The 23,323-nt window shown below is 40.2% G+C and overlaps 1 protein-coding gene across 3 annotated transcripts; it reads right to left on the reverse strand.

The window, feature by feature from the left end:
• Positions 1-874: 874 nt before the first annotated feature.
• On the reverse strand, positions 875-23,258 carry GTF2B (general transcription factor IIB). Of its 3 annotated transcripts, none has more exons than XM_005482112.4 (7): positions 23,108-23,258; positions 20,640-20,746; positions 10,482-10,615; positions 3,748-3,894; positions 3,481-3,610; positions 2,622-2,903; positions 875-1,059 (listed from the first exon to the last, which is right to left on the reverse strand). In XM_005482112.4, the coding sequence occupies exons 1-7, from the start codon at positions 23,122-23,124 to the stop codon at positions 926-928; spliced, it is 951 nt and encodes a 316-aa protein (XP_005482169.1). In that variant the 5' UTR covers positions 23,125-23,258; the 3' UTR covers positions 875-925. The 3 variants fall into 3 exon arrangements, with proteins under 3 accessions (XP_005482169.1, XP_026646326.1, XP_026646327.1); XM_026790525.2 differs by lacking the exon at positions 23,108-23,258 and adding an exon at positions 22,210-23,023; XM_026790526.2 differs by lacking the exon at positions 23,108-23,258 and adding an exon at positions 22,076-22,095.
• Between the last annotated feature and the right edge of the window lie 65 nt (positions 23,259-23,323).

A 23,323-nucleotide genomic window follows, 5' to 3' on the forward strand; every position in this document is an offset into this window, starting at 1 on the left:
CTTCACTCAGCACCTGGCATATCAGTTCAAACAACAAATGCTCACTTGGAACAACCACAGGCCAGCCAGACTGCAGGGTGGGCTGGCAAGACAGACATTTAACAAACGTACACTATAAATATTTTTACTTTTCTTTGTACAGTACTAAGCATCACAAAGTTACCAGGAATTCAACTAAATTGAGTCCTCATGCTTCTCAGTAGCTGCTTTGTCATTACCTCAAATTCACAGCAGAAAAGCAGAGACATTGAGAATCAGGAAGGCTGTGCCAAGGATGGGATTAATCCTTTTGCAACCAGTTTGGAAATATTCTGCAGCAGTTGTGCAAAACTTGGAACAGCTTTTCAGCAACTGTTTACATTCTGGGTGCAAGCACCCACACTACAGCTCCCTACAGCGACCAGAGCACTCCAGAGATCCGAAATTGTCCACAAATGAGCATTTAAGCAGCCTTGTGACCAAGCCCACAAGTATGAAGCTCACTCCACCATTCCATGGACTGCATTCCAGTTCTCAGCATGTACAACAGTACATGCATGTCACACTGCAGTCATACCACAAGATGGTGTTTTTGGAAAACAGTTTATTTGGGAATTACACAATATTTTAAATTCTCCAAAATACATCTTACTAGATCCCTACAAAAGAAATCTAAATAAGTACAACAGTATCAAATGAAATTTGTTGCAACAGATATTAAATATTTACTTCCACTAATATATACATACAAAATGCCACACAATCAGCTTGTTTACCCTTGGAATGTATGCTGCCTTCCAGCAGTTATGCTCCATCTCCACATCCTCCAGTTCCACAACACGAAGACCCAATATTAACACTTTGTACATCCTTTATTATAGGCAAAAATAAAGAGTTTGTTGGGGTTTTCTGGGGGGGGGTTAACAGAAATTAACCCTCTGCAATCTCACAGCTGCGGTAGTTTGTCTACTGGGGTATCAAACTTGAAGTCTGCTGGGAAAAGATCTGGAGCTCGAGGATAGATCAGCCTGTATGACTGTCTAATCGTAACATCAGCCACACCAGCAATATCACCAATTTCTACAACAAAAAGCAGAGAAGTGGTTAGTTTTCACTTTTGCCATTTATATTCAAAAAACCAGCAAGCATAACTTATCAAGAGACACTGGACACTTGCTTCACTTGCAACTCCCCCAAAAGCCTGGTAGAAATGTTGTTAACTATGGTGACTAATATTTTGGATACCTGAGTCTGTCTTTTTATGTGCTACAGTTCACCTTAACCTATAAATTGTGGAATAACAAACTTCAAATTGGAAGAGGGTAAAAGTAGTTAGAAACATGTATTACATATGACCACCAGTATTTTAACAAATCATCATCAACTTCTAGAACTTCATTTTTTTTTGCTTTGATTAAATATAAGCAAAAACAAGCAAAAAAACTGAGCCACAGACAAAAACTGATGTCTTCACTTAAGCATGAAATACATTTACCTTAAAATGCACCAAGAAATAAGGCAGAGGCACACACCACTATCTAACAAGCTAAGGGAACACTTGTTTGAGATGCACAGAAACTTAAATTTATTCAAGAGTTAGTAAGAAAAAAAAGTCAGGAATTTAAACCTTGAACTGCATGAGAGCCTTCAGCACTGTCCAAAATCACTGGAGCCGTGTGGAGCTGTGGTGTCCATGGCAAGCAGCTGTATTTTAATTATCACTCTTAAGAGATGCAATCTCACAAACAGCAAGGATGAAGGTACTGAACTTCCTGGGCTACAGATCACTCATAGGCCCAGGAAAGTGCCAACAGGATGGAAGCTCCAAGGACATAAGCAGTTACAAATGCAGAACAAACCACAACCTGACAGATAAAGCTATTCTTTATATGGAATGCTCCATTAAGAAATTGCTACATTTTCAACATCTCTGATCTGGACAACTCAGAGGAACACTTGAATCCATTTCTCACATCAAGTTCTACCCCCTGCAGCCTTAGTAAACGTCTTTCCCCATACATCACTGCCCTGTAGCCTCATGCCCTTGAGCCCCAGGGGCTGATCCATGCTGCTCTGCAGCTCAAGAGCCCTGAACTCCTTACTGGCTCCCCACAGGCCACCCTATCTGCCCTAGCTGATCCACAGCAAACCTTGCCATCCCACAGCTTCCATCTTTACCACAGGCTCACAGTAAGTCAAGGACCATGTACTAATGCAGGCGATTCCCTGGCTGCAGGAATGATTAAAGATTTGATGTAATCCAAAGCCCAAGTGCTCCCTGCAACTGCCATCAAGTTTCTGTTTGGAATATTTTAGAGCAGAAAAATGGACACACAAAAACATATGTGAACTTAAATTATTATGCTCATGTGAATGCACTGCTCCATTGCATTCAAGAATCTAACTCCTAATGCCAGAAGAAAATGAACTCAGTTTACATTGAGTGTAGCCAATTACTCCATGTTCATTCTGGGGACAGGGAGATCCTGGTTTGGTCCTTGCTGTATGCAGTTAGAATGAGCTTATCACTGTTTGCACAGACCTCATCCAAGTTTTACAGCAATACTGAAGTTTCTTTCAGGAAAAAAGACATGGCAAACTAAAAACAAACCAAAAAAAGACCAAAAAAAGTCAAGTTTTACCTTTTTGCGTCCTTTTCTCTGAAGAAGCCTGTGATGCCATGTAAATAGCTGCAGCTGCTACAGAGATAGGGCTTCTCCCAGGAACCAAATCTAATTCCACAGCTTTCCGGGCAATATGGGTGGCTGCCATTTGTACTTGTTTGGGAAGACCCAGGTTAGAACAGAATCGTGACATGAAGTCTCCAGTTGTAATCAAATCAACGCTGGTTTCCAGAGCTTTCAAAATAAGTTTAAAACACCGGCCTATTTCTTTCTTTGAAATCCTGGACACTGCACATATTTCTGGAAAAAAGAGTATAAATTAAATCTCAGGCTTCACAGCATTTGTTGCCCCCAAAATAATCAAACTTGATTCTCAATATATTAAGACCCACAAAGAAGTACAATGTCCTGAAGGCCACCATCACGAAATAAGCTCTGACCATCTGTGAAACTTCAGTCAGTTCACATTTATCACAAAGCACTATTAATACAGCTCACTTAGTAAGGGAAATTTGGTACTGAATGCTAGAGAATTGTACCTCTGTTACAGAAAAGTTGCACTATTCACTACAGAACTGCTGATTCAAATTCAGTTAAATCAGTTACAACAGGCTCCACCATCCTCTGATTAAAGCAATGCCTTTTGTTTTACCAACACTCAAAATAACTTCCAAATGCTAAAACCCCCATGCCCTAGAGCCTATTCCACAAATACAACAAATTCTCACAGACTCTTCTACCCTCCCCTCAAAGGTGAGCTACAGCTGAGAACAACCAATTTGACGAAGTCTAGGAATAAGAAAACCAACCTCCTATAGTGACAGAAACGAAACTATTCCTTCATAGAATAATTGAATCTGTATCACTGAAAACTTACCTTTAAATGTTCTTGGAACGCCCTCTTGCCTACAGGCTATGTAGAGACAAGCGGAAGCAATAGCATCATTACTTCTCCCCTTCAGGCTCTTTTGCTCATACACTTGCTTGAATAAATTATTTGTTCGATCCTTCAACGCAAGAAGATGAAATTTAATTAACTCTAGGGCCATTTAATTAGCAGCAATATCAAAAATTCATGTGCTCATTATATTATGCTAACTAAGTCAATGCCAGAACAATTTAAGGAAAAGAGACATGAACTTACAACTATATTTCTAGGGAGGTTGATTCTGTCTGCCATGTTCGTAATTTCTTTAAAAGCATTCATCATCGCACGATCAGAGCTGCTCATAGTTCTGCGATTTTGGTACTTTGAATTCCCAAATTCATCAAAACTTGCTGCACCTGTGCCCTGAAAAGAAAAATTTGTATTATCAATAATACAAGTATCTAAGCAACTTCCTGCTCACTTCAAGAGCAAACATCTTCCAGCTTTATACATTTTAATTCAAGGCATCGGTTCCAACAGTTGTGCAAATAAACATCACTGAAAGTAACTCATTCAACCAAGCATCATTCCACACAACAAGTTCTACACTTGGCACCAGTCTCAAATAATGAATTGCTTCCCAGAGACTGCAGATTACACAGTGCTTTTTCTTCCCTTATGTAACAATAGTTACACAGCCAAAAAGAGAAAGAATATATAGCTAATGTGTGCATCTTGATACTCCTGTCACCAGTGCTGAGGTCCAGGATAATATTCTGTGCAATCCTGGTGTGTCCTTTAGGCTGCATTTGTGGCAGACAGGTTGTAGGAGCATCAGGGGGTAGCACGGTTGGGACGGACAGAAACGAGAGATCTCTGCAGCCAGGTCGTGGAACTTGCAGTTTATTGCAAAGGGCCGGGGTGCAGGGCCCTGCTGGGAGCTGCCAGCTGCAGCTCGGAGCAGGCCTGAGAGAAAAGAGGGGTAGAGAGGATGAGAGGGTAAGAGAGTGAAAGGGGTAAGAGCGCAAAAGGCAAGAGAGCCAAAGCATAAGAGAATAAAAGAGGTAAGAGAGTGAAGTTCCCCGTACAGTACAATAAATCATCTTCTGTGTTGAATATTCTGATTCTCACTAACCAATCTAGTACAATATACAAATCCTATAGCATTTCCATACAGCCTGTAAGAATCACTATATTACCATATTGTGCTACATTTTAAACCCTAAAAACTCCTCTTTAGACCCCTTCTGCCAAGCTGACAGGGTCTGCTCTGACCCTTGGACCTGTCAGCAGGAGAGGGTCTTGTTTCATCAAAAGGGCATTACCTTCAGCGGCCACACTGTTGCTTTCCCGTTGCTCAGTAACTGAGGGATCGCAAAGCTTGCTTTCATTTCAATCTTGCTTATAGTTTCCATATTCTCAAAATCTTTTGCCAGGCAATCATATTTATAAGGCTTTCCTGTTTCATTCTCCCCAACATCAGTGAGCCAGAAATACATTTTTATGGTCAGCTGGAGACCAGTTGTTACAATGATAACCATCATAGAGAAGGCATGGGCAAAGAGAACACACAAACCAATGAGCCAGTCAAACCCAACCTGACACCGTGCCTGTTAGAGGCTGCAAGCCTTTATCAGAAAATGGAAATATCCATGTATTTTGACTTTATGGAAAAATCATTGGCCTTTTAAAAGAAAAGCTTGAGGTCTCCATAGAATTAAGACCCTCACACTCAACCTGGCAACTTCAAAACAAGCTTACAAGGTACCATTCTGCTTATACCTTACAACTTACAGAGCAAAATGCATACTTCTATTAAATATGCAAATATGCCCAAGCAAAAGGCTCTAAAATGTTCAAAGTTTTCAATTTACCAGCAGTCCAAAACAAGTCTCAACCAAATGATGCCATGTCAGATTAGTGATAGCTGATAATGACATGTCCGGTAAGCGAAGAGCAATTTATAATCTGTAATTTATATTGTCTACATACATATGTTCACTGTCACAGCATGCACGGGGCCTCAAGTTCCTTCAAGTGGAAACCATTTCTTCATCATTCCATCATGTGTAGAAACATGGATTTCCTGAATCTGCAAGCATTCATTCCTTGCTGGTACCTTCAAACAATTTACCTGGGATGGGGCATCCAGCTTTCACTGCAGACAGATTTGGTCATTTAAACAAGCCACCAGAGACTACTGCACTGTCATTTTACCAAAACCAGTAAACACAAAGCAGGTCTTGATCTGTGGCTGATTGATAACTGGCTAAGCACTTGCACACAGAGACCTCAAACTGAACACTCAGCAATGGATTGAGATGTCCAGGTTGTACAAAGTGAGGTAAAGACACAGTAAACAAAGCATAGAACAACCCCTGGCGTCACCTTTTTCTTCTCAGCTGCCCAGTCCCTTCCTTCCTGACCCATGTTCTTGGAAAGTGCCCTTCTATTTTAACACAGGCTATAACTCTGTCATCTCTGAGGTGCATTTCTGCATTTAATAGATGTTTTCTGACAGTAATAACACTTGCTCTTGACCATTCACTTATACTGTTCCCCTTCCCATGTCCAATGCCTCAAGGACACCTCACTTCCAGCAGCCCCTTGCAGGGGATCCCTCCCTGCTGAGACACCATCTGTGGTGCTCACACACCTGGACTCACTGCAAGAACTGAGGACTTTGGCACAGAACCCTCCTCACAAGTCTCCCTACCTCCTTCAACAGCTCTTTACAACAGATTCCAGAACCATTCATGGCTTTTTCCTACTACTCCAAACATCCTTTAATATAAAATAAGCACCCAGACATGATCCTGGCACCAACACAACAGAGGGCTGCTCCAAAGACAATCCTACTTCCTTGGCTGGATGAACACCTCCAACTATTCAAAGGTTCCCAGTAAGATGAAAAGGTAAACAAAGAGCAAGAATGAAGTACAACAGACTTCAGGCCACAAAGAGCAATACTAGGCCTTCCATTCAAAAATTATGCCAAAACTTCCTTTGGCCCAAAGTATACAAGTCTTAGGTCAAAAGGCTCCTTGCTGGCCATCAGTTATACCCCTGTTCCCTGCAGGGTGTTACATTTGTGTTTATCGTCGCCTCCCAGACCAGTGTATGCACACATGCTTACATGGAACTGTGTGAGCTCAAACTCTTGGAGATGCCAGAAGAGTGAGCACAAACAACAGCAAGTCCCCAGGTCCTTGTCTAGTCAGGCTTTGTATCAGAGACTAATCTACCAGGAAATATTGCTCTGTCCTGGAGCCAGCAAGGATTCCCCTTCACCAGAGGGATTTTCCTTGGTATACTGGTTAAGGAGAACAAAAAATATTAAAAACACCAAGCAAAAAACAACCTACATCTATTAGGTGCTGTGGAGTGAAAGCAGACAAAGATTTTACCCTGCTGATGTGAGCCCTCTTCAAGAGCCATGCCCAATACACAACTCACAACTATAAAAAGGGTGGAAAACTCTCTTCCACCTCAACTGCTTACATAAACCAAAGAAATTCTCCCTGCAGGTGTTATTTAAATGCACCATCTACTTTCCTTCTGGAGTTTTGAGGGACAACACTTTATTGATTTCAGTCCTTGACAATCATGTGAGGAGATCCTTTCTCTTCATGGAAAAAGACAGAAGCCACACAGTTTTAACTGAAATGAAGTTAACTTTATGAATCATGTGGTTTACTGTTGTGGCCTGAGTTGGGAGTTTCAAACAGAACAGAAATCTCATAGATACAATCCTGAAAACACCCTTCAAGGTAGCTAAAGTGAAAAATGCAGTCAAGTAAACAGTGACAATCTCTGAAGGGGCTCAGTGGAGGTCAGGTTTACAGTGCTGGCATTCAAGAGCTTTGTACCCCAGTATTTCCCCAGAGCAGCACACAGTATGACCAGTATCACCCACAGCACTGATTTGTGGTTAACCGCAGCACCAAGGCATGCCCTGATCCAGCAGTCTTCTTGTCCAGTACAAACAGCTCACATGGATCAGTCTGATGGATCCTTTCCCCTTTTTCATCAGCCCCTGGTACCTTCTCACTGTTTATCAATAGAGCACTTCCAGATTCAGGCCACGCAGTTTAACAAAAGCCAGCTTCTTTCAAATATATCTGATCAAAGGATAGAAATTCTATGCCAAAAGATTGCATTAGATCTTTGTTCAACCAATATAAATTCTCTTGGAGTTGCAGTTAATACAAAAAAAGGAATCAATTAACTAGCAAGGGTGACAAAAGACACTTTCCATAAGATAGGAAACAAAACCTGCAGTTTTTGCTTTTAGATTCCTAGAAGAGAGCTCCCTGTATCAAAGCAAAACTAAAAGATGCTTGTTTATTTTTCTTTAACTTTATGTTAGAGTTTTAGAAATGACTACAACATTCTGGCAGTCAAGTCACAATTAACGTGACACTTCACCATGCCTCCAATTGATCTGCATTGTAATCAGATCAACTGCAGCACACAGTATCTAATTTCAGAGTTACAACACTGTGCCAGTATCCTGAAGACCTGCCTGTGGAATTTAAACCACTTCCAGCACCGCCAACTATGTTATTCACCCTCCTCTTCAGAGGCAAATTAATCTTTGTTCCAATGCAGGCTGCTGCTGCTGCCTCAGACACATGGGTTCCTCACACATTAAAACCAATTAGCAATTAATCCCTTTGCCCAGGCAGAGCAGCTAACACATACAGACCACACATCCCTGCAGGAAGGGGCCCCAGAGCAGCACCTCCTGCCTTCCCAGAGGAAAGAGACACAAACCACTCTGTGAAGGAGAACTGATCCTCTTCCTCTACTGTTACAAAGCAATACTGTTATAACTGGCTGAGACTCCAATTCCATCTCTGTTCCCAGGAGTCTATAACAGATCTAACATGATGTGCCATGAGAATTATCAGTGTCCTTCTCTTTTGGATTTCCCACAACACAGGTTGTGTTTTAGGGGTTTTTCTGGTGAGAGTGCTTTTGTGAGGGTGGAGAAGGTCAGCTGTAAAGATTTTATTATCTGCAGTCCTACCTCAAGCAGAAAGAAATAGCCCTGGTCCTGTCCCATATGAATGGTTAAAGCCATCTCTGGCACACAAACACGGGATCTACTCCAGGCCCTTCTAAATCCTGCTATTAACTGGGAAAATAATAATCTTACCCTGTTTCATTCTCTGGAATTCATACAGGTTTTCTGCACTCTGTCAGATGCTACTTACCCTCTTCATGACTACACCAGTTTCACCCTTGCTCAACCACTGTGTCTATCTAGTTAGTGTTCAACCACTGTGTCTATCCAGGTCAAACCACATCCCAACCTACTGCCAGCAGGCACTTCAGATGACTGCTTGAGACATGTACCACTTCCTTGCTGCAAAATTCATGCCCTTTCTGCACTGACAGGAGATGTCTTCAGCATCTTCTGATAAAAGCCATTCACTTCCTTCCAAACAACTGAAAAAAAAGCAGTCCCTTATACAGAGCTCACATCAAGGAACTGACATGGCAGGGCTCCTGCTTACGAGCGAGACAAACACAGGAACTCCTGTGCAGAAAACATCCTGGTTTGTCACAGGGACTCTCAATTTCCCATAGAAAATAATGCACCTCTGCAAATAAAGTACCCACAGTTGGACTGACTGCCCCCTCTACAATCCCAAACACAATCCAGGCAGCTCCAGCACTTGTTACTCAGTTCTCATAGGTTAAATCATGCCACACTAGAACTCTCATCTTGTCTTTATGTAATGGCACTCCTTGCTACAGCAAGTTTGCTCCTGCCTATTCTGGGATGTTCTGGTTTACAGCAAAACTTTCATTAGTCAAATGTCCAGCTCTTAAAGTTTTTTAGTTTTCATAGGCAAACAAACTTTTCATACAAGTTCCTATGTCTTTAATTCTCTCACTAAGGTTGATATCCCTCTTAGAATTCCAGTGACTTCTACAACACTGCTTCTAACAGCCCTTTAGCAATGCCAATGTTTTAATGAAGCAGTGCAGAAATTTGTCTGTCTGAATGTACTCCAAAAGCCACCTAAAATCGTGAAATGTGATAGGCAGCAATTCTTAGAATTGTCCAAAACATAATAATCTACTTGGACATTTCCTCAAAGAGAAGATTTCTTTTTCACTAATGGTGAAAATTAGCTGCCCATCAGTATTCACTTGTTGACTTTGTTGCTTTTAAGAATTCTTGGATGAAAAGTATGCTGCACACTGCCCTATACATATTTAGGCACTTCATCCTAGCAACATCACTGGGACAAAAACTTCTGAGAAAACATGTAAAGCGGCAAAATGTTCTAATCAGCAACTTCACCCCTTTTCATGAAAAATTCAGGAAATCCACAAAAAGTTAATTTGGATCTTGCAGTAAAATATGAAAAAGAAAGTACAACAATTAAAACTTACCTGGGTGGCTGCTTCATCAGAGGGAATGCATTTGTGTGACTAGTCCTGCTTGCTCTCAAGGAGAAACAGCAGGACATGACTGCACCACAAAATTTCAACCCAAGTATAGATGGGCTACTTTCCTTTGAGGCACTCACACCATGAAAGAATTCTACATTTAGTGCTTTAACATTAATTGAAAGAACATGTACAATGTGGTCTCCAGGTCTCCAATATGAATCTGATACAGACTTTACTACGAAAAAACAGCAGCATTAGCTGTTGAGATCTCAACATTAATTTCAGAACAACCTCAAATACACTTGCTAAGTCAAAGTATACTTCTTTTAAAATTGCAACATCAGCTTTCCCATTTATAGCAACATATCTAAGTATAGCAAGTAACTCCACAACACTGCAAACTTTTTGGTTTTTTTGCAAAGGTTGGCCCTTTCCTTCTATCCTAAGGAAAGGGCCACATTTTATAGACTGTTGAAACATGCAACTTCAGTTCAGGTGAAAATCTCTTCAAAAATACATGCTGTATAGTTTTTTCTATGGAAGTATCACCTGGTACTTGAAAAAAAACACTCAGTAAACTTTATTATTTCCAGTGTTACCTTGCCAATCATTGTACTCAAGTCACCATCACTGAGCAAAGGATTCTGGGTGTCCCCAACTCGAGATGGGTCTTTGGTGGCTTTGTCATTGCTGAACGTTCTCCACTCGGAGCCCACGTCTATGACCCGGTCACCTGGGAACACAGGGCAACACAAAGTCTGCATTGACACAGTGCTTTAAAATATTGCAGGAAACATTAAGGCAGGCATCTGAGCTCTGCACTCCAAGGAGGCATTGATGGGAATGCTGCCATTCCCAAACACAACAGTAACTGGCAGGACAACAAACAGGAATGCTCAGGATCTACAATGGAAAAAAAACTGCAACTAGAGCTGCACAGAAGACATAAATAACTAAAGAAATGCATCCTGAAACCAGGAACTGTCACCTTTATGGATTATCCATTAAGAACATCATGGCATTTCCAATACACAAAAGGAATCAAGATCTCAATTTCAAGCTGAAGTCAGGACTGCCTGTGGATTGTTCCCAATGAGTCAGTTGCTGTAATCACACTTGCCATGTGTTAATAGTGCACACATGAATTACCTATCATGCACAATCCCATCAAGCTATAGTAAATTACTTCTCTTGAATAATTTCTAGCTCCTTTGTACCCTCAATTTTGTAACTCCTAACCCACCACTGATGACATTTTGCAGTTCAGTTTTTGTTCTTGAAGACAGTTGTGACACTGCTCAATTTCATGATGCTTGACAGTTTTACATAAAATATATATACTCAACTACTTAAACACAATCAACCCTGTTATAACTGGAAGATTTTCAGTACAGATTCAGAATAAACAGGAAAAGTACCACATTTTCTGAACGAAACAACTTTCCTTGCAGTCCTCTCTTAATTTCACATCCACCTAAACCTTTCCTATAGCAACGAGAGCAAAACCTACCAGTTTGAGAATTAATTCTCACAAACTCTGTGATGCAGGCAAAAGCCCTACAGTAAACACAACAACAGAAACTTGGGGGAAAAAAAGAAACACAAAAGAAAGCACAAACCCCAGCCCCAAAGCCAGCACAGTTCATTGTATTCAAAGATCTGATAAATGCTGCATCACAAAGGTGTTGCCTCCAGAGCAATACTACAGAATTTTTAAGAACACATGCACAAAATAACACAAAAGGAACACTTCTCTCAGTGTTCTGCAGTAAAGCACAATACAGCTCAGAAGAAACTTCAGAATAATTGGTACCCTGAGCTAAACCTGAGGGAAAATTCATCACCTTTGTCAATGTTTAAGTTTGTTGTGAGAGAAATGCCTGCAAAAAAAAAAAGCAGAACTGACTGCACAATTTACAGTATGGAAGTCTTAGAATGAAATCACAGAGGCTGATTTAACCTGGTGAAAACAGGCAGAAAAAAGCACTCTGCAAACAATACAAGATCTGAAGCTGGAGAAAATGCAGAAGGTGTGGACAGAGTGATGCAACTGCAGAATTCCCTGGGGGATACAAGGAGACTCTATTCTGACAGAATAACTCAATTTTTAACATAAAACTATGCAAGGAGGATGCCTGAAACTGAAAGCTGTGAATGAACCGAAAGAAGTTGCTACAACAAAAAAAACCCAAAAACCTTTAACCTAAAGGTGTTCTCATCATACCTGTCAGACCTGCTCATAAGTATGGCTCCACCTTTATTTACTGATGTAATAAAAACCAAGAGGGAGAAGAAAAAAAATCAACCATGAAAAGCTACAGGGTTATGGATAGAATGAATCTGTGCTGCCTTTTACTCTTTCTGCCACAAAGGTCAACCCCCACACCCTTGGCAAGCTTGACTTTGCAGACAGTGTGCTCCTCTGACTCCTGGACTCTCTGTAAATATTTGATTCAGTAATGCTCCTTCTATGGCCTAGCAGTAACTTACTTTTAGACGAACCCCCAATACTGTTTACAGCATCTAAAAAAAGCAAAATGTACTTAAAATTCTGGCATGGTATAAATAGAACACTGAGTACAGAGCAATGATGTAATATTTTTCCACACAAGTGGGAATGACCTAAATGACTCACTCAGGGATCTGCCTCTTGTGAGTTATGAACCATTCCTGCTCTAACAAGAAAGTTCTACATCACTGCCTGCTCTGATAAACACATCACAAACAGAAGATTGAGACTACTATGTCAGAGTAAGAAAAGATTAAGTAGAACAAATCACTGAATATAAAGCATTTGTGCAATTAAGATGCAGTATGCAAATATCTTCATTTTGCCAAGAAATCTGCTACTACAGAAAAGAAGTTTTTCTGTATACTGTCAGTGTCACAGCAAATACACCAAAATCCTAGGCAGCACATTCCATCTTTCAAAAGGCTTCTATAAAAGTGTGACACAAGCTAGAAGTATTAATAAAAATCAAACAAATAAGCCCACAGGTTTCCATAGATGGAAAACATATTCAGCTACAAGCACGATTAGCTGAATTATCCCATTCAACAAGAAACTAAAACAAGAAACGAAATGCAGCATTTGTTATCTTTAGTTCTTCAATACATAAAAACCACTTTGGAACTGGGATATTAGTACAGATGCAATTAAGCCCCACCCTAAGTGGTCAAAGCAAAACTTTAAAATACTAAATTTAGTCTTACAAAAAGACTAAACTTAGTACTGAGTTAAGATTTTTTGCTGACTAAATTAGACTGAGTTAAGATTTCAAGCTCTAAACTCAATTTGCTAGGTCATGCCCTACTGACTGACTTTCCCAAGCTGGAATAGGGATCCAGCAGTCCAACATGAGAGTAAAAAAGCTCCCAGTAAGTACACCATACAGTTGTCTCTGCTTGCTCACTTATTCTTATATTGGTTTGGGCAATCTTATATTGGTTTGGGCAACCCTCTAAAACTGCAATAAGGATGGGAGTGGCCACATATTCCTTGGCTACTCCCTTTCTAAGCAGTCAGTTTGAACAAAAGGGCTTCACTGGATACAGTCACATTAGATACTCCTTTATTTGATTTTCCTCTAACAGAGGAGTTCACCTCCTCAGCTTCCTCCTCTGAAATACAGACAAAAACAACAGTTTAGAGGACCAAATCCTTGTGAAATGCATCTCCAGGCTGATATCCCAAAGCATCTTGCTGAACAGACTAATTTTTCTCCATTGCTCCATTTCTTCTCATAAACTACTCTTCCAGGATTCAGTGTAAATACAGTCTAACACACAGGCTCCAATGCAAACACACACTGCCAACTCCCCTGGTTGGTAACCAAATTCAGTTTACTCATCATCTGAAAAGCTCATTTAATAAAATGCAGAAGTGCTACTCAGAACAGAAAACCTCAGGCCAAGGTTACTTTTCTTCACAAGTGACACATGCAAAGAACACGTGCTACAGAAATGCAAAACCAAACTCAGGTCAGACCCAAAAATTAAAATAGATTTTTGAGTAGTTTTTAAAACTTAGTTTGAAATATCTATATATCAAACTTGCAGTAACTCCTAAGACATATGTATTCTCTTCTCCTTCTACATTTTGCATTATCTGTTATAAGAAGACAAGATAGCTTAAAACTGAACCAAAACTAGAAATATAACTACATTCGTGAGCTATGTAATCTTCCATATCCAGTCTTGAAACACTGCTCAGAAGGCATGTTCTTAAGTTATTTTCAGAGGAGCTCTAATGTTAGCTGCACATTGCATTAAGTTCTGCATATTGTTAACTAATATTTTAATTTTACCATAAATACAGTATTAAAAGTTGATTTGCACTCTAAAAATCCAAAATACCTACTGATAACAGGGAATGTTTCATTCTCACAGTTAGTTAGGGAATCTGCTGCCATCTAGTGAGCACATACATTATACTTTTAATTAAAAGCATTTTACAATGCCAAATTGAAATGTAAATATGTGTGTATAAATATATAGGATTACACTTAAGTTTCAGTCAGCTCCTCATTAAGCAGAGTAATGAGGTGCTATGACGAACTACAGTGAAAAAACTAAGGAGCAGGCTACAGGCTGGGGAGAATGAAGAAGACACGAAACTGCACAGAGCCAGGCTGAACAATCAGATCAAGCTTCAGCTCTCAAGACTCACCTAACTTCTAAACCACTTTTGCAACCTTCTTCTGGACTTGCTCCAGCAAGTCTCTCTCTCTTCCTAGCACGCAGAAGCCCAGAGCTGGACACAGTACTCCAGGTGTATCTACTCCATATTCTATTTATTAGCTTACATATTGCCCCACATGGGAACACAGGACCTTTTCTCCATTTTTCAGCCTTAGAACTTCTATTAAGGACCAGATGTATTAAATGCTCCACAGAATAAACTCATGGAGAGGGGAAAAATAAATGAACATATAATTTTAAAGTCACCACTATTTCTAGCCCTTAGTAAGGCATTTGTATTCTTTGTAAAAGTGATCTTGTTTTCAATGAATTGTCACCACCACAAATTTATCATCACAACCAGCAACACCAGTCTATTCACAAGACAGTTAAAGTAACTAAAGCAGGTTTTCTGATGGCTAAACAAAACATAAAACCCCCACAAGCAAACAAACAAAAAAGCCAGAGATGACTTTAACTAGTTGCCAGACATCAACAGCATCACAGCAGTACCAAAAGGCAGCTATGGATTGAAACAGACAGTACAGCACCGCAGGCAAATGACCGCTACAACAACAAAGGGTTAGCAGCTCCTGCATATCAAACTGATGACAAATCTAAAAGGACTTACAGGCTTCCAAAGGCATCAGCTTGCATAATAATTTTGGAAGAAGCAAATGAAAGTAGAAATGTTAAATGATCAGGTGGACAAGTCTGGTCAACTGAAGTTACACCTCCCCAGGACTTGAGACCTTTAAAAGATCAACAGCTCTAATACTTGTGTGAGGGATGCTCCAAACTACAGAATCTCAATTGAAAATGTTGTGCCTGATCTACCCTACATCACAATATTTGAGACTCTTTTTCCATCAGAGTTCAGACTGTTTCCAGCCCTTATTTGCCTAATTACCTTGTCAGCCTGGCAAGGAAGCAAGTTAAGAAGCACTCCCTAAATAGAAGGATTCAAAACGTTACTGTTACTTACTAGAAAAACCCAGTACTTCACCTACTGGAAGTAGCAGTGGCCCTCAAATACCTTAGGTCTGCAGCCAAAAACCCACTAACTAGAAAGCTTCCTGCACCCTCCAGGAAATCTCATGCTAAGAGCAGTGCTTATTACAAAGCCTGACAAAAGATGCTGACTTTCAACATCTAAAGTCTGTTTCCACTCTTACAAGCATCACTGCCAAACACCTAGAAGCATCACCCTTTGCCTTTAAAACTGAAAAGGGTTGGAATTAAAACAGACTGTTTGAAATGCTGGCTGAGAAAGGCAAGCAGGTCACTTTCTTCTTATTATAAATTTCCTGTATTAAGTATCTGTGAATGCTCCTGTAAGAGTCAACTATTCAGAATGTCTTTAAGCATCAGTATCCTTTATAATTAGCTTTCCTCTAAATGCAGAGAGTCTTTTTCCAAGGGCCAACTTTTGTCACACACTTTTTAGGAGTCTAGACACAAAACATGTAAAGGCTGCTAATTCACATCCATATCTAAAGATTTTTGCCTACTTTTTAAGCAATACTTTGAATCAAGAATTAATATTTTAAAGATTGGCAATACTTGCAGAAAGGAGTAAACCTGGATATGCAGTCAAATATTAACAGATTTTCCCCCTATGGATGTAACTGCCCTCTACTGGATGCAAGTCAGAAGTACTCAAGCACCTTCCCCACCTACTGGATACTACAAACAGCTGAAAAGAAATAAAAGATTTCTTTGGTTTTCAGAAAAAACAAGCAGCTATACAGAAGCAAGTAATCGTATCCCTAATGACAGATATCCTGACTAATGCACTGGCCAGTAGAGAGGCAATTGTGAAACTCCTTCCTACTTGTTTATTTTACTGCTAAGAAAAAAAAAAAAAAAGAAAAAAAAGCACCTGTATTATATTCAAATCTTACCTCTTTTTCATGGACCAATCTGAATTTACAATGCACCATTTTGATCTCAAACGTGTCAGAAGTATCAGCCAAACAAATCCTCAGATTGTTGTAACAGCCTTAGTGCAGACCACAGACTACTGACTATTTTTCCCTAAAATTCTTCAACTGAACACCCAAGTACACACAGAACATGGCAGAAATATCTGAATATTGGTCATAATCTGATTCAAAGCTTTAATGAGTTGATATGTGTCCAAGGATCCTCATCAGCTGGAGACAGACTTCTGCTTTTTTACCAAAGAAGGCTCCCCAAAGCAGATCCACACAAGAGCACCCCACACCTGCCTCATGAAGCAGACAGAGCTAACCAGTTTGAGAAAATCACTTACTACACACTGAAAATAAATTCCTCACTGCTTAACTCCTGCACACTAAGACAACATATAATGAAGCTATCTGTGCAGATATTTAAGGAATGTCTTCAAAAGGTGTTCCTAACCTGAGCTATTCCTTATACCTGAGATAATACCCAGCAGTTCGTGCCACCAGACTTGTTCTTATCCTCCTCTGAAATTCACATCACACCTTGCTACATCAAGAAAATATCATACCTTGCTACATCAAGAAAATTCAGTGCTTTGTCTTCCACTTTCACTCTGCTCTCTTCAGCCCCTTCTGGCATATGAGCTGATTCCCAGCCTTTTTTACTGCCTATAAGGTAGTAAGCAAAATAGCTGCCTGTCAAGAAAGAAGATTTTCTAGCCTTCTGTTCTTGAACAACACCCTTTTCCCCCACCAACACTGTCTGGAGAATGAGATATGATGAATGCTTTAAATGAACACAGAACTGTCCATGAACTCTTAGTGTAGCACATAGCTTAGAATGACTGGAGAAAGGTAGGGATAATAAAACACTATTCTTGTCACAGCAAATAGACCTGGACAGAGTTGTTAAGTCTCAAATGCAAGTCAATCCACACTAATATCAAAATTTCATGGATGATTATAATTTAGGTCTCCAAGCGCCTTTCAAGTAAAAAGCAATTAGCAGAAGGAAACGTTAACAAGTTGGAAATAATTACCATGAAAAGACAGAACACAAACTAATCCACAAAAAGTAACAATGAAAAGGCAGATGAGAGGTTTTAGGAGAACGAAGCAGTATTTTGAAACAATAATACTCTCAACACCAGCTTCAGTCATAATGACATTACAAGATTAAATTATTTTAATACTGCAGAGCAAAACACCAGTTTATTCAGAACACATGGAAAATACTGTGTAAAAAAATCCAGCATACTAGATGTAACTTAAATTATTGAACCTGTAAGTAAAAAACAACTCTGAAAAAAAACTTCTCAAAAATCCCTTTAAAAAGTAGTACTTGCAACATACAGGTCTGCCTAAAATACAGAATTCACTTGATAAAGAGATCAGCTGCTCTGTGTCCTGGCCTCCTGCTACCCCAAAATTTTCTACTGCTTTACCCTTTCAACTGCCAAATGCAAAATAATAATACTGATTTAATCTCCTATTCCCAGAAAATTGATTACAAACCTGAAAATTATCTGTGCACCAGCTATTTTATCCCACAATACAGTTCTACATATAATAGTCTTACACTCTTTTCATAAATAAGCAACTTCAGTACTTTACCATAGCAAGCAAGAAAAACATCAAATACAAATACTCTTAGTTAAGTCAAAGACAATTAGCTCTGTCAACAACTAAACTGCACACACACTAAAAAAAAAATTTAAAAAAAAAAATCAGTGAACTCACACCAGTATGTGCTTTACAGCAGTAAAGTAAGAGCACAAATTCAGCATTTACCATTCATACCAGCAGTGCCCTGCAGACACTAAGAACCAGTATTTTTAAATAAATCCATAGCACTTCTTCAGCTACAAGATATATTGATTTTTGCATAGGGAGGGTTAACTGACCCCCTTCACTGAAAGATCCCAGTAACTTTTAGTCCATCTCAAAATATATTTTCAGTGGGCTCTGCTCACATGTGATGACGATGCAAGCCCTGAAACAAAACTTCCCTAAGTAAAAACAGGAAATGAAATCTTGAGTCTCTTAAGGGGAACGTGTCTCATGGAATCTGCTACAAATACAGGAAAGTTGTACTTAGAATACATGAAAGCTAAATTTTGTCTTCACTCCTTTAATCTCTACTTCACAAGCATCTCCAGAAAACAGGCATCAAGGACTGGATCTGGTTTGCACCCTCTCTAAATTTCTTATCAGACCAGGTGAGAAAATATTTAGTGCTCTCACTTCTCTTTGGTCACTTATTGTCACCCTATTTAACTGGTTTTGAAATGACCTGCAGGACAGCCTAGCTAAGGAATTGGACACATAGAGGCAAGCTAAATAGCTGAAGGAATGCAGCACAGAATCAGAACAATCAGCACAATGCTGTTAAAGCCTTCTGGGGAGAAATCCACAGAATGCTTACCTAAAAAACAGTATTTATCCTACCAGTAATGTTGGTGGTAAACTGCACTGAGACAATTACAAACACATTAAAAACTCAATTCAGAAACAATTTCTATTAATATTCTAATGATCCTGCTCATTGAAACTGCTATCGTTTTGAACTAAAGAATGCACCAGTGCTATTACTTCAGAAAAAACAAAGGATAAACTCTTCAGGCAAGAATTCCTTGTGACTAGGTAACAGAAGGTATATGTTGTGAAACTTGTGACAAATTCCAAGTTCCAAAAAATTACATTTACGAAGAAAAAGCTTTTCCTCTTCTCCCAATACCAGAACTATCTTAGAAGTTATGAATTGATCAAGATGGGCTTTTCTAAACTTTTGCTCAATCTCTGTGACAGCCACACAAAGAGTTGAACATGCACCAAAATATTTTTAAGCAGTAACTTAAAAGCTTACTATCATATTTGAGTAGGAAGTACTGCTGTGGATATATGATTTTTTAACCAGCAAATTTATTCTGATTAATTGACCTTTATGCAATTTAAACCACCCCTTCTTTTTAACAAAGCAGTTATAATCCTTCCTTTAGAGGTTTCAAATGGTTTCATGATTTTAAAGGAAACTGGCACTCAAGTTTAAATGTTTTAACATTTACTTTAACAATTTATGTGGAAGCTTGCTTTTGCATAAAAAGACATATTTTAGTTGCTTGGCTAAATTAGTACTACCTTCACCACAAATTCCTTAACTTTCAGCTTTTAATACCATTTTTAAATTCAGCAAGGCGAAACAAAACCACCACCGTCCAGGAAAGATAGATATAAACAATTTGAAATATTTAGCAGCACTGAATGAATCACACAAATGTGTACCCTCAAGGAGGATTTTTTCACATAATGGCCAAAAACAAATTATCAGAAATCAATGAAGTTTAAAGGACTATCATAATACAAGCGTGGAAAGTTTCCCATGATAAAATGAATAAAGACAGTAAGGTGCACGTAAGATGTTTATCCTAGAAAAGATAAATAAAAATGTTTATGCAGCAACTTCCTCTTTGTCATTCAAACAAAAGACAAAGCCTAACAGGCCTTTCATTTTAAATATTCCATTATACTCAGGAATACAGCTTAATCTGTGGAAGTTGCTGCTACAGAAACCAAGTAAAATGGCTTCACAAAATTCCAGTGGAAAAATGTAGGATAGTCTTAAAAGCCTTGGGAGAAGTGATTAACAAACACACATGCTAGCAACCATATAAATATAAATCTTTCAGGGCAGAAGATAACATCTAGCCTGGGAAACTGAGGTTGGTTGGGGCTTGGTTTGGTGTTGTGTTGGGTTTTTTCTTACAAGCAAGTTATTTCACAGAGAGCTTTTATAACATCTCTTATACTTTCCTGAATGAAAGAAGAGTCATGAATAAAAACAGAATATGGGACTGGACAGCACAACACTCTAATTCATATTACAGCACATTTGAAATTTTCAGTGTTTAAAGAGAGTTTGATTATTTTTGTAGTGCAAGAAATTACCAGAAGACAGGGTACTCAGAGCAGTAAGCTTTTAGCAACAGACAATCATTAAAAAAACTTAAGCCCCACACAAAAAAAAAATCAAAACAAACAAACACACACCCCATCAAATTTACCACCCACACTTCGGCATCAAGAGGGCACAAACCTACACACACCATTTAGGTTACATGGCAATTTATAAAAATACGAATAACTACTTACCTACTACTAGCCCACACTCAGAACAAATCATATCACCAGCTCTGTAATCCTCCACTAAAATGGAATCTGGATGATTTGGGCAAGTAACCCTCGGAAGCACATCCAAACTAAAAAAAAAAAAAAAAAAGCAAAAAAGTTCCTTGATGATAAGAACACTTCAGTAATACAGCACTTAATGTTTTAAATTTTAGAATATTAACTTGATTATCTGAGCTGCACTTTTTATATGAATGCTGCAACTACATTTGACAATTAAGACTTCAAATCCCCTAAATTCCAATTTTCTTGTAATGTATCTCGTACCAAAATCACTTCAAATCAAACACTAAAAATCTACATAAGAGACTTGATTAAATGCAGTGTAACTCAAACTACTGCTAAATGAAATTTCCCCAGAAGTTAGTGGTGATTTCTTCATTCCAAATGAGCATTTTTACTCCTTCTACTCAGAACAGTATTATCTACCAGGTCCTCACCTCAGAAAGTTACACATACAAGATGTATGCTTGGAAAATTCCCAATTCAGACACTGATTTATTTTAAAGTATTTGAAGAATGAATTCCATTTTAAATTAAGCAATGCATAGTGGAATCTTAACAAAAAATAATCAGCTCCTAAGGCAATTACATGACAAGAAGTTCTGAAAACAGGGATCTCTTTCACACTCATGGATCTTCAGGAATTACAACTTACCATAAAGCATTAGTATTATTTAATAAACAGCTTTTAGTTACTGACTAAAGCAACAACCAATTGCTTCTAACCAAATGTTTTAGAAGTAAATACTTCGTATTAACAATATATTACATAATTCTACTAAAATTATTTCAAAATGGGAGTAAAAATTGTTTACAATTGGGATCCATATATTCCACAAAGCCATTTTGCTAAAGTTTAAAAGCACAAGAAATTGATCTCAAAAAATTTATCATAACTACTAACTTCTATTTGAATAAGCCGAAAAAACAATTTGTAATTCATTCAATTGTAAAAATTTTTCCAATAGAATTACTCTGAGTTACCCCATTTTCCACAATTCTTTCTGCCATTAATTCAGCCTAACCTACACTCCCCATCTTAATTTTCATTTTTTAGATATTTCCAATGAGTCTAGAACACAAAAAAATCAGAACATTTTAATCCACTGACTCTTCACAAAAATGTCTGCAACCTGAAACTAAGACTGAAAACCAACATAACTATTAATATTAAAACCTCCAGACAGCATGTCAACACAAGATGTTCAGATGTAAATTATGTTCAAAAGAGTACATGAAAGCTCTTTAGACTACTTTCCTTCTATTCCCAGCCACAAGTTTCATATGACAACACTGTTGACAAAGCATTCACAATCATCTGACATTTGGCATTACATAAAAGGCAGTGACACACCAAGCAAAAGGAAAAAAATGCAGATGTCTCAAAGAATACCAACCATGTTTTGTTTCAGACTTTAACTTCATAAAACACTGCAAAAATTTGTCTTCCCATCCCAATTTAACTCGGTTTATCTACCGACACATATACGCTGTACTCCTCGCAATGGGTTCAATTTACTAAGCCACCTACACCCAAGGAAAATGCATGGCACGTGTGTAAAGGCCCATCCCAGCAAATAACTCCCGGCTTGCAGCAAGACTACTCGGAAGCGCTTCCTAGATCCCAGGACAGGTTTAGCAGGCGTTACAGTCACTCCGGTCTGCTCCGCGGGCTTTCAGACTAGAAAGGAGAACTCGGAGTGTCTCCAGGAGGAAGGAATTCAGAACCCGAAACCCGTCTGCCCGCTGACTAGCGCCGGTCCGGATTTAGGGTGGGAGCCTGAAAGCAGTTTGCAGGCCCCGATAAGGTGGAGCCAGGCCAGGGAGCTGCACTCGGCTCAAGGCACCGCTGAGCACAGGGGACACGGGGGCCGCAGCTACCGGTGCCCGGCCGGGGGACACGGCGGGACGGGCTCGGTGCCACCTCAGGCCCGCCCGGCCCGGCCCCAGCCGCGCTCGGGGGACAGACCAGGCCGAGCCACCGTTCGCACCGAGCTGTGGCTGACAAGGAGCTCCGCACGCAGCACATCAATCCCCCAAAACCCTCGGCGTCTCCTCGGAGCGCTGCCCAGCAATAGTGACACGAAGACGCAGAGGCGGTAAGCTCGGCCCCTTAGAGGCCGCTCAGCTGTGGGCCGCCCGGCGCGGCCCGGCCCGCACGAACAGGCACCCTGAGGCCCACCCGCCCGCCGCCCTAAGGAACGGCCCCGACAAACAGGGCACCGGAGAGGGGCCGGTGCGCCGCGCACCACGAGAGCCGTGCTAAAACGGCAGCACCGGGGCCGGGCAAGGGCGGCGATGGCCGCCGCTCAGTCCCCAGGCGGTAGCGGGGGCGACGCAACCATCCTCTGCCCGTGCCGCGGACGGGAGCGATGTCGGAGCCGGAGCCGCTCCTCCCTCGGCCCCCCGCGCCCAGCCCGCCCCCGTACCGGCTGGTGGACGCCATGTCGGCGGTGCCGCAGCAGGGCCGGATAGCGCGCGGCCCAGCGGCCCCTGCAATTAAATCCCGAGAGCGGCGGGCGGGGCCGCCGAGCGCTCCTACGGGTGCCGCGAAGGGGCGGGCGCACGCTCGGGGCCGGCTCGGGCCCGGGCCCGCGGGCTGGAGCGCTCCCCTCGGGCCGAGCAGCAACCCACAGACCCCTGCA

The sequence above is a fragment of the Zonotrichia albicollis genome, chromosome 8, assembly GCF_047830755.1.
Source record: "Zonotrichia albicollis isolate bZonAlb1 chromosome 8, bZonAlb1.hap1, whole genome shotgun sequence".
Classification (NCBI taxonomy): Eukaryota; Metazoa; Chordata; class Aves; order Passeriformes; family Passerellidae; genus Zonotrichia; species Zonotrichia albicollis.

Bases quoted from the DNA above. Each gene is read 5' to 3' on its own strand.
- GTF2B (XM_026790525.2), bottom strand. From the start codon at position 22,247: ATGGGCCTTTACACACGTGCCATGCATTTTCCTTGGGT. The intron at 3,895-10,481 runs GTAACACTGGAA...TTTTCTTTTCAG, and splicing joins TGAGTACAATGATTGGCAAG to GGCACAGGTGCAGCAAGTTT. The intron at 1,060-2,621 runs GTAAAACTTGAC...TTTTTGTTGTAG, and splicing joins AGAGAAAAGGACGCAAAAAG to AAATTGGTGATATTGCTGGT.